Here is a 12,340-nt window from a genome sequence, read left to right as displayed (position 1 = left end):
GGGGGGCTTTGAAATAATTTCTCTTTGGGATTAGCGAAATGTGAAGATTTTTATGTAACACGACAGCATTTCCTTCTTTGACTGAGTAACAAAAGCTTACTGGATCGAGGGGATGCTGCTGATGACTTGGGAGTGTTCAGTCTGCAGAAGAGGAGGCGGAGGGGGGACAGGATGGCTCTCCTGGAGTATCTGAAGGGCAGGGAGCTGTTCCAGTGGGCAGCAGAGGGGAGGACCCACAATCATGGGTTTAAATTAAGGGTGGGAAGGTACCAGCTGGATCGTAGGAAAAACATTTTGACAGTCAGAGTTGTGCCACAGTGGAATGAGCTGCCTGGGGAGGTGGTGAGCTCCATCTCACTGGCAGTCTTTAAGCAGCGGCCGGACAAATAGGGATGCTCTAGACCAGGGGTATCAGACATGTAGCCGGCAGGGGAACTGGCTGTCTTCTGCTTCTGCTTCCAGTTCTGCTGCTGCTGCGTCATCGTAGGTTTGCAGCTTGCAGATACACACCTGAACAGCAGACTCAAGATTGCCAACAGCACAGACATTTTGATGCAATAATTCAGAGCAAAAGGTGTCAGTTATCAGACACTGTTAAATAAACAAAATATTGCAAGAGTGCTAATGCCTTAAACATGTTTTTATTTTAAGTTTAAAAAAAAACCACTTTGTGTTTGTGTCCTTTGTAAAGTTTATATCTCCGCTACCTGGCATTACATTTTATGACACACATGGCCCGGCCCAACAAGGTCTCATGTATGTCAGATCCGGTCCTCATAACAAATGAGTTCGACACCCCTGCCCTAGGCAGATCCCGCACTGAGCAGGGGGTTGGACTAGATGGCCTGTGTGGCCCCTTTCAGCTCTCCGATTCCATGATTCTAAGTGTTACGGGTATGTCGTTGGTGACCAAGATCAAGTTAGTTCATGCCGCAGGTATTCCCCACGACTATGTAGGGGTGTGAGAGTTGGAAATGAAGAACAGTGACAGGAAGAAAGTGGACTCCTTTGAAATGCTGTGTTGGAGGAGAGTCTCGCGGATACCGTGTGGACTGCCCAAAAGGCAAATCAGTGGGTTCTAGATCAAATCAAGCCTTCGCTCTTTCCAGAAGCTAAAATGACAAAGCCGAGGAGACAAGCCCCACTGGAAGAGACAGTCATGCCGGGAGGAACGGAAGGCGGCAGGAAGAGAGGACGACCCACCAACAGGAGAGGGACGGACTCCATCAAGAGGAAGCCTCCGTTTGCAAGGCCTGAGGCAAGGCTGTGAGCGAGAGGACATCATGAATCCACAGGGTCAACCAGAAGTCAGCAGTGGCCCTTCACGCGCAGAGGCCCAATGGAGCCAGTCGGTCCTATATCATTCCATACTGTAGTATAGATGAGATTATAAAGATTTTTTTCTCTTTTGATTATTCATATTTTTCTGGTTTTATAGATTTTTCTCCTAAGATTTTCTAAGGATGTAATGAAGGCCTGTTAAATAGTAGACCTTCCCCTTGTAAGTTAGATTAATTTTCTAGCTGATGTTAGCAGACAAGACAATAATATTCTTTTGGTATAGAAGACAGGTATAAAGTTCATGGTTTTCAATTGTTTAGGGGAAAACTTTGCTGTGTCTAGGTCAAAAAGGACTTTAGCTTCGTATCGGGGGAAAACACTTTTGTTTGGGGTATAGAAAATCCTTGGAAAATATTATTCAGGTTAGGTTAAGTAAACATTTAGATATTATGTAACCACACCTCTCTTTACATTTGACCAATAAGGAGAGTTTTATTCAAATTATGTGTAATTCTTTGTAACCAATTATGCTTTTCGGATGTTATTTTCATTATAATGTCACGATGATGTCATTTAAAGTATAAAACTTCATGTATTTCCTGATTGTACTCAGAAAGCAGTCAATTTTTGATAGGCTTGTCTGGCCTAACTGTTTTCAGGTGTTTTGATTGCAATTAAAACACTAAGATCTTCCTCCTCATTTTGACTCCAATTTTTGACTGGGAATTTATTTGTATAACAATACTGGAGATGAGCAAACACATCTTGAGCCACCTGAGGCTACAGCCAGATTGGGTCAATTATCTCCAAGATGTAAAAAGAATTCAAACCAGAGGTGTCCCATTTTTATCGGTGTGTTCTTTTCTTGCAAGGAGAACAAAGACCCAGTTCTTTAATTACATCAGACAGTGATGGTAAGACACAGTTATAACCCAACCTTCTTGACAGATCCATCTGCCATTCACATCTGACTCCCACAACAGACAGTATCTTGAACACCTGTTCCCAGGGATCCGTTATCTGAGAGGATTTCTCGGTCAGCCCCTCTATGACGTATTTCTGGGAGTTCCGCTTGCTGGGGGACAAGAGGTCAGGCGCGTCCTGTGCACCTAGGAACCAAAGGGAGGGGGGGTCTTGTGTCACCAGAAGCCCCTTCTCGCACACTGCTCTTGCGACAAGTCACATCTTACTTTGCACATGTACACGCGCACACAATACAGAAGGTGCCTGGACTGCTACATTATGCCCAGGCATAAGATGGGCAGGTAAGCAAATGAGAAAGTGGGTGTCCTGACGCACTGTGGAATCTTCCAAGGCAGGAAGGCACTGCCCCCTCCTCTCAAAGCGCATGCCAAGAGGCAAAATGCTTCCCTTGGCGAGAACTTTAGGGACATTGGCACAGAACCTGTACATGGGACTACACAGACAACCTCTCAAAGAAGGTAGTTATAGCTAAATTACTAGTTTGTTGCACCTACACACAGAACAGCCAGAGCGCAGCCATTCGGTGGGCAGGAAAGGACGATGCTTAACATCCACCACTCCAGTTTGGTGTAGTGATTAAGCCAGTTCAGTGTAGTGGTTCAAAGCAGCAGACTCTAATCTGGAGAACTGGGTTTGATTCCCCACTCCTCCACATGCAGCCAGTTGGGTGGCCTTGGGTCAGTCACAGCTCTCTCAGAGCTGTTCTCTCAAGAACCATTATCTCGGAGTTCTCTCAGCCCCACCGACCTCACAGGGTGTCTGTTGTGGGGAGGGGAAGGGAAGGAGACTGTGAGCCGCTCTGAGGGAAGGGCGGGGTTTCTCTCCTCCTCCTCCTTCCTCCTCCGCTGTCACTCTGCCCAGCCATATCTCCCCTGCCTTTGACTGGGAAACCCGGTCTGAAGCCCAGTTTGGGGGGGGGGGGAGCGATGGCAGAGGTGACGCTGCAAAGGGAAACAAACAGTATCTCTCCAGGTTCCATCCTTCAAATCTCCAGGAATTTCTCACCTGGAGTTGGCAACCCCATCTCCCCTCCTTCAAATTTCAGACTGCATTGCCCTAGGGGCTGGGATCGCTACAGCTTGCGCTGTGTAGCACCACACACAACACATAACATAATCCGCCACTAGAGGACAGCATGGAGCAAGCCAACTGGGCAGCAGTAGCTAGACGAATGTGGCACAATCACACCACTTATAACAAATGCTGGATGTTCTTTAAGCATGGCCACATTTCTTTGCAAGATGGAGTTAATCATTTACATTTTGTGGATGGGTGACAGGAAGCTTCATTAAAACAGGAGTTCTTCAAAAGCTAAAAATCAGAAGCCACAATGAAATAGCTTCTTGTTCCTAGCCAAGCAACAGAACAAAATGCTACATGCAATTCTGAGGCCCACAATGGCCTTTTCCTCACACGCCCTTGCATTGGGCCCTGGGGCTTTTACCTTGATACTGGCTTTCCACCTGTGTTGATCTTGTCACGTAATTAATGTAAAATTCTGCAGCTTTGTTCAAGTACTTATATAATAAGGCAGCAGGGAGCCGCACATCTGGGTTGTTAATTATTAAGGGAAGCACATCACAGACTGAAAGGGATAAAACAAAAATCAGACAAAGCACTTGCCTTAACATAAGACCATATTTAAGAGAGAGGAAATTTTCAGGCGTGTTTGAATAAGCACATATAGGCATTAATATCCAGCTGCTTTGAATTCCTGTTCGCAAGAGATTAGATCAATAATTTTTAGAGAACCACACTTTCCAAATGCTCAGGTGACCCAGCGCCATCTTAGGAAAGGCACACGCCTCTCCTGGTGCAGATGAGAGTGCCTCCCCGAGGAAGTGCTTCACATGGCCACGATCTAAAAGCACCACTGCTGTTCTGTTCACATGCAAAGGAAAACAAATGTCATTGACACATACGATTAACTAAGGCAGGGGTGTTAAACATGTGGCCCAGGGACCGGATCAGGCCCCCGAAGGGCTTCTATAAGGCCCACAGTGGAACTGGCTGCCTTCTGCCTCTTCTTCCAGTTCTGCTGCTGCTGCGTCATTGTAGGTTTGCAGCTTACAGATACACACCCGAACAGCATACTCAAGATTGCAACAGCACAGACATTCGCAAAATGTATGTATGTGTATGTTTGATGCAATAATTCAGAGCAAGAGGTGTCAGTTATCAGACACTGTTAAATAAACAAAATATTGCAAGAGTGCTAATGCCTTAAACATGTTTTTATTTTAAGTTTAAAAAAACCTTTGTGTTTGTGTCCTTTATAAAGTTTATATCTCCGCTACCTGGGATTACATTTTATGACACACAGCCCGGCCCAACAAGGTCTCATTTGTGTCAGATCCGGCCCTCATAAGAAACGAGTTCGACACCCCTGAACTAAGGTTTTCTTGCTCACTACATTTCTGTCCCCCAGGTGTCCAATACTGTCAAAGTCATCTTTATCTCTGTTCCAGGAAGTTCCCAGTCTAAAAGTAACATATATACTTTCAACTCACATGTGTGGGCAGAGACCCTGGCTCAGTGGCAGAGCCTCTGTTTTGCATGCAGAAGGTCCCAGGTTCAATCCCTGGCATCTCCAGTTAAAAGGACCAAGCAGGAGGTGATGTGAAAGACCTCTACCCGAGACCCTGGAGAGCTATGGATGGGGACTGTGGCTCAGTGGCAGAGCCTCTGCTTTGCATGCAGAAGGTCCCAGGTTCAATCCCCGGCATCTCTAGTTAAAATGGACCAGGTAGCAGGTGATGTGAAAGACTCCACCCTGGAGGCTGAACTGATCCAGCTGGACTGGGAGAAAGAACACAGGAGAAAGCTGCTGGGAAGGTGAGTGGGTTTTTGTTTTTTGCCATTCCTACACTGCTAAACTACTGAACAAAGTTAGAGTCCAATGACAGCTTTAAGGCCAACAACGTTTTATTCAAGGCATGAGCTTTCGTGTTATCATCTGTTTGGGTTCAACTGGGCAGGGGGGAACAACATAGGTAATAAATATGTTAGAACTAGGAGTGTGCAAAAAAAAATGCTAGTATTTTTCGGGTTCGGGTAAATCAGACCCTAAAAATATCAGTAAATGCCGAATTTCCCCAGTAACATTCGGATTGGGGCTAAATCCGGTATTCCTGAATATATTTGGGTCCGATTTAAATCACCCAAGGGAAAAGAGGCATGTTAGAATGCCTCCTTTCCCTCTGGTAGACCCTACAGATCTCCCTGTCAATTTCACTCTGGGCTAGTCAGCTGGGAGTGAAATTGACAAGGGACAGCCTGGCTCTCTGCCTTCTCTTCTCTAGCTGACAGATTGTGGCTGGAGAAGGGCAGGCAGGGACCCCAGGCATGTCTACAATGCCTTTCTTTCCCTCCCCGATCTTGCCTGCAGGGCACTTGGAGAAGATCAGGGAGGGAAGCAGGCATGTTTGTCTGGCTGCCCTTGGCCTCCCCACCCTGTGCGCCTTGGGTTGGTTGGGGGGGGGGAGACCAAGGGCAGTCAGGCAAACATGCCCCCTTCCCTCCCTGGGCCTCTCTGCTATTGCAGAGAAGCCCTGGAAAGGGGAAGGGGGCCATGTTTACAATGCCTTTCTTTCCCTCCCCAAGATCGCGTTGTAGCAGTTGAAAAAGGCAAGCTCTATATTCGGGATTATCCAAATCCAAATACCTTTATTGGCATAAAAGAAAAGCAGAATACCACAAGGCAAGTTTACAGAGAATTTGAATTATAAAATCTGTCAAACATCAGATTGAAGAGCTAATCTTTTGCTTCCTGATTATTATGGCAGCCAAAAGGTACCTTGCAACTAAACTTGTAATATGGGGACATCGGTCAGATAATAAGAAAGATACTAACTTCGCCTCAGAAAAACTGTGGCAGTTAGACACAATAGGTTTAATTATACAATCCCACACTTCCCCATAGAAATCACAATGAAATATAACATGGGCTACCGTTTCAAGGTGCATTCCTTTGCAGGGACAAAATCTTTCTTTTTTTTTTTTAAACAAATAAATCTTTCTTGATAGGGAATGTTGGTAAGCCTCCCAGACAGTACCGCTGAAGGTAAAACATGAAGTCTAGCTAAAAGAGCAGCGTAACTGCGGTGAGGTAATCTGGGAGAAGTAGGCAGCAGGTAGTCCACAGTCTGGGAAGATACCAAATGCCAAAGGGGGGCAAGTTTTGTGTTCAAGAGAGCAGAAAGTCTGTTTCTCAATATCTAAAATCCTGTTTCAAGATTCTGAATGCCTGCATTTCACTTAGCATACAGAGGTTGTCCAAAGAAACACCTATAGAGTGTATTTTCTTCTGGATCAGACTATACCAATTGGAAACAAAGGAATCAGCCAGCATCATATGAATGAAGCTAGCAGGTTTTGCCCTGAAGTGTAGGCGTAGCCAAAACTTTAAGGCTAATAGCCATGCCCTAGTCTCTAGCAGATGCATCCCAGTCCCTAAACACATTGTAGCATAGCTAACACAATTAGGGACCCCTAAAATACGGCGTAAAAACGTTGCCTAGATTTGCTCAAGCTGGGTATTGAAAGCACTAACCCAGATGGGGCTCCAATTCGGGATTATCAGAAAAAGGATTGCGAATATAACAACCAATATTGTAACGCCCCTGTATAGATCTATGGTGTGGCTTCATTTGGAATACTGTGTACAGAGGAGGGCAACCAAGATAATCAGGGGGTGGGAGTAACTTCCCTAGGAGGAAAGGCTGAAGAGTCAAGAGCAGCCAATGAAAGTGATGGGCAGGAGGTGCAGGATGGACAAAAAGGAAATTCTTCTTTGCACAGTGATTAAAATGTGGAATTTGCTCCAGCGATGTAGTGATGGCCACAGGATAAACAGCTTTAAAAGGGGAGTAGATTGATAGAGGGTAAGTCTATCAATGGCGACTAGCCATGGTGACTGAGGGGAACCTCCACATTCAGTGGCACTAAATCTCTGGATCCCAGAGCCCGGAGACAACATCAGGGGAAGGCCTCAGCCTCTGTGCCCTGTTCTTGGCCCTCCAGAGGAACTAGTTGGCCCCTGTGTGAGACAGGATGCTGGACTAGATGGATCCTCACTGGTCTGACCCAGCAGGGCTCTCCTTAAGTTCTTATGGAAAGCCACTTCCAGTCTGAGTCGACAATACTGGCTCTGTTTGGCCAATGATGATTCAGTATAAGGCAGCTTTATGTGTTTTGTTTCCAGTGCCCTCTTCTCCAAAATATTTATTTATTTTATTTAAAATACATACTTTGTTTCAGGTCTATTCATCTCCCTCCCCCCCCCCTCATCCCCACCTGCCACCAGCACCCTCAACACACCTTCCTTCCCAACAATACCGCAAACAACATTAACTAGTTGATCGTGCTGGGTATGTTTTATAGATGAGAAGGATGGATGGGGTTTGTTATGGTACGGCAGCAGGAGAACTTTTATTGCAGCAGCACTCAGTAGACTCCTTCAGTGAGTCTGGCTTTTGAAAAGGGCTTTTACCTCTTGATGCATTTGTAGACACCTTCACAGTATAAAATACATCCTAACGCTGCAAAGCTGACTGGCTAGCAAACAAGCATGTGATCAAAAACTGGCTTGGTTTTTGGATATCAAGAGCTATTTTCAGTTATGAACTCTTTGCTGCACTTCCCGAGGTATCCCCCCTTTCTGCTCCATCTGGACTTCTGTTGCTTCCTTCCTCCTTCATTTGTGACGAAACATATGGTCAAAATGCAGCTTTTCATAGAGGTGCATGATATTATTACCCACAGAATCCAGCTTCCAAAGAACCCCAGCTTTCATCTAAAGGAACTAAACCTGCTATTCAGTTGAATTATGCAAATTAAGAAAAACAGTATGCATCTGCTTAATTTAATCTAGGCCAACACAATCTGTTGTTTCTATGGTTTTTTCCGATTTTTCCTGGGGATTTGAAGGGTGGAGCCTGGAGAGGCTGGGGGTGGGACCTCAGACTGGTACAATGCCATAGACTCCACCCTCCAAACCAGCAATTTCCTCCTGGGGAATGACTGTAGCCAATCTCCAGATGAGAGCTGGAGATCACTCAGAATTACAACTGCTCTTCAGGTGGCAGAAATCAGTTCCCCTAGAGAAAACGGTGGACTCTGTGTCATTATTCCCTGCTGAGGTTGCCACAGCAAACTGACGCTGAGTGCCCAAGCCCGAGGCACATGCTCACAGCTTCTTTTTAGAGCTCGCTGTATTTATTTCCACAACGGACCTTATTCCTAGTGCGCGCGTGCATGTGTGTGTCTGTCTGTAAAAATAATAAATGTTCTATGGTTGTAAAGGGAGAAAAATTCTCCCAGTAATTATTTTAAAAATACATTACATTTTCTATCAAGCTTAGTTTATTCGGTATCCCAGACGACTTCTTTCCATCTACTGAATTTAAAGCTGCTCTCAAATGAGTCACGCTCAGGAACTAGAAGCAAACTGCTCAAGGAAACACAGGGCGCTTCTGCTTCTGCCAAAACCTACATCACGCAACATTACAAGAAAGCCACCTTAAGAAAGGATTCTTTGTTGAGAACAAATCTGTTTTCATCCCCTTAGTAAAATCGAGATACAATAAAACAACTATACTTCTGTTACACATTTTGCTACACTGTAAGTCATATAAAATAATTTAATTTTTTTTAAAATAAACCAGCTGGAAGCAGAAGGGCCCCCAATCTATACACATTTACCATTAAAACCAACATTTTATACAATACAGGACAGGTTATCCCCCATTTCAGCAAAGACAAATCCACCGAGGGTTTCACCAATATATGGTTAGTTAAAACTTCCATAAAGCACTTTTACAGGCTTGCATATATCAAACCAGAGCCACATTCTACCTTTTAGTATTCCAATGAGATGTATAGTCTTACCAAATAACTTCCTGTAGCAATTGACAGGTGATTCTTGGTCTTCAATGTTTTCTGCTTCTAATAAGCTTTCACCCAGGCCCACCTTGACAGAAAAAAAGAAAAAAAATCTGTTTGTCCTCTGAAGAACGGTGTCAGGTTTAACTGCTGGACTAGAAGCTGGGAGATGCAGGCTCAAATCCCAATGATACCTTGAAGCTCTCTGGACGACCCAAGGCCCCTTGCACTCTCTCAGCCTAGCCTACCTCACAGGGCTGTTGTGAGGACAATAGGTAGGAAGGAAGAAGCACACACACTGCCATCCATTCCTCGGAGGAAGGGCAATGACAGACACACCTCTTCAAGAGAATTTTCAGGAGCATCATCACACTGAACAAAGAAATCAAATGGCGTCATGAACTAGTCTTTCTCACCGCCTCTTAAACCACCTGTCATCTGCAGTTACACTGTCACAAACATGGAAGTTATGCTGCAGACTAGCACTTTAAAAAATGGAACATTCTTTATGTTCTATCTAAGCTCCACAGTGTTGTGAGCAAAAATTCTACCATCAGTGAAAAAAGCTAGTAGCATTAAACTTGTGAGCGAGTCTACATTTGACTAGCACATAAATTAGTTTCTTAGAAGACTGTCGGGCTCGCCCTTAGACGTCGGTGCGGCGCCCCCAGTGGCCGCGTGGCGTCAGGGTCTCAGACAGACTCCGGCAGGGGAGATGGCCCTTGGAGCGGCGGGGTCCAAAAAGGGAGAGGGAGTGAGGGGCCTCAGATAGGCAGGGGACAGGGTTAATGTCACCCATGGAGTCCCTCTGCCAGTGCGCTGCGAACTTCCTTCCCCTCTCTCTGCTGTCTTTCTGTCTCTCTCTGGTCAGTGTCCTCCTGCATTCCACAGCGCACTCCTCCTCCCCGGCCCCTTCTCCACCCTGCCTTTTATCTCCCCGCCCCACTCCCAGGACCGCCCATCTGCCCTCCAGCTTGGGCCACGCCCTCCTTTATCTATCTGGACACCGGCGGGGCGTCTCCCGGGCGAATGCTGATATGCTGCCACTGGCTCTGGTGGCCTCTGGGCCACGCCGCCGGCGCTGATCTGCGGCAGTATTCGCTGCTCCGCAACCGCTCCTGGCCTGTTGGACAAGCAGCTTCCGCCCCTCTCCTCTTCTGTGGGGTTGCTCCGTGGACCCCGGTCCTGTCTCGGCCGACATAGCTCGCTGCGGGAGGAGTCCCCGCTCCCGAATCCCTCCCCAGAGAACAGGTCTACCTGCCCCTTTCCACTATATTGGTAGACCTGGCCTCCAGAGAAGAGGTCTACCCACCCCAGTCCACCATATTGGTAGACCTGGCCTTGGACTGTCGCCCTGCACTGAGCCTTAGAAAACATAGCAGCACTTGGGGGGGGGGACGACTCTTGCAGTCTACTTTGGGTTTTTTTTAGTGAAATATGACAAATTTACAGGTCAAGTATAACAGAGCAGGAACAATCATTGTCAGAACCCTGCCTAAACAAACAGGAAGCTGCTTAAACGTTATCAACCTGCCCAAACTACTTCTTTATTCAAATATTTATATCTCACTTTTACTGTGACTCAAGGCATCTTACAAATCATATTGGAAAGCATAATAGGGGTGTGCAAACCCCCCCTATTTTTCCTGCTTCATTATAGCCTACTAGAAATAAGGCCCGTTGTGGAAATAAATACAACGAGGTCTAGAAAGAGGCTCTGGGAGAGTGCTCTGGCTTTCGGCAAACAGTGTCAGTTTGCTGTGGTGACCTCAGCAGCGTATAATGACAGAGTCCACTGTTTTCTCCAGAGGAACTGATCTCTGCTACCTGAAGAGCAGTTGTAATTTTGAGTGATCTCTAGTCCTCACCTGGAGTTTGGCAACAATTGTTACCCAGGATGAAATGGCTGGTTTGGAGGGTGGAGTCTATGGCATTCTACCTGTCTGAGGTCCCACCCCTCCGCAAACCCCACCCTCTCCAGGCTCCACCCCTCAAATCCCCAGGAATTTGCCAGCCTGGAGTTGGCAACCCCATCTCCTTCCCAGCTAACCATCAACCTACCATTATCTGCCCCTTTGACTTCAGCTGACTTCCGCCCTCCCTTCTGCAGAGCAATTGTAATTTTGAGTGGTCTCCAGCCCTCACCTGGAGATTGGCAACAATGGTTCCCCATGAGGGACTGAGTGGTTTGGAGGGTGGAGTCTATGGCATTGTACCTGTCTGAGGTCCCACCCCTCCTCAAACCTCACCCTCTTCAGGCTCCATCCCTCAAATCTCCAGGAATTTCCCATCGGGAGTTGGCAACCCTATCAGGATTGGCCCCAATATGTTTTCTCCCAAAGGCCAAAGTAGGTGACAGGACCAAGCTTAGTTGCCTACCAACAGGCACTGAGGGGAAAGTAGGGTTGCCAGCTATAAGGAGGGAAATACCTGGAGGTTTGGGGGGTGGATTCTGTAGAGGGCAGCATTGGGCGGGGGGGCGGAAGGACTCAGCAGGTATAATGTCATAGGGTCTACCCTCCAAAGCAGCCATTTTCTCCAGGGGAAACTGATCTCTGTCATCTGGAGATCAATTGTAGCAGTGGGAGATCTCCAGGTCCCACCTGGAGATTGGCAACCCTAGGGGAAAGTCAGCTGCACAGCAGGGGGTTGAAGAGAATGGTTTGATGGGTGCTGGGCCAAGATTGGCAACAATAGTTCCCCAGGAGCAAATAGCTGGGTTGGAGGGTGGAGTCTATGGCACTGTAACCTGTCTGAGGTCCCCCTCTCCGGCCTCCACTCCTCAAATCTCCAGGAATTTCCATACCTAAAGCTGGCAACTTTATCTCCTCCCCTCTCAGTAGCCTCTTATTTTGCCTTAAATTGGTTTTGATGCCAGCAGAGTGAGAAAATGCCAGAGGCTCTGGGTGGGTGCCTCATCGTAAATGCACCAAACAATTCCTAAAGATTTGCCAAAACACTACTCTGTCGACAAATTGCAGCACTTTGAATTAGCACCAGAGCTTTAAGAGCTCTCCAGCTGTCACCTGGAGACTGGCAACAGCTTGTTTGGAGGGTGGGGAGTATGGCATTGTATCTGTCTGAGGTCCTCCTCTTTCTCTTCCTCCTCCTCCTCCTCAGACCCCACCCTCAGCAGGCTTCATTCCTAAACTATCCTGGAAGTTTCCAACCTGGAGTTGGCAACCCTATGCCC

General features: G+C 46.7%; 1 protein-coding gene across 1 annotated transcript in view; it reads right to left on the bottom strand.

Moving 5' to 3' along the window:
• The window catches only part of INTS10 (integrator complex subunit 10), a 47,573-nt gene that overhangs the window by 26,441 nt on the left and 8,792 nt on the right, over positions 1 to 12,340 (bottom strand). The window contains 3 exon segments of the mRNA XM_015407732.1: positions 2,219 to 2,390; positions 3,710 to 3,850; positions 9,154 to 9,235. Coding sequence (XP_015263218.1) covers positions 2,219 to 2,390; positions 3,710 to 3,850; positions 9,154 to 9,235 — 395 coding nt within the window.

This window comes from Gekko japonicus, unplaced genomic scaffold, assembly GCF_001447785.1.
Source record: "Gekko japonicus isolate JY-2015 unplaced genomic scaffold, Gekko_japonicus_V1.1 scaffold2017, whole genome shotgun sequence".
In the NCBI taxonomy this organism is placed as follows: domain Eukaryota; kingdom Metazoa; phylum Chordata; class Lepidosauria; order Squamata; family Gekkonidae; genus Gekko; species Gekko japonicus.
Note: the sequence above shows the minus strand (reverse complement) of the source record. Positions and strands in the feature narration are given on the sequence as shown.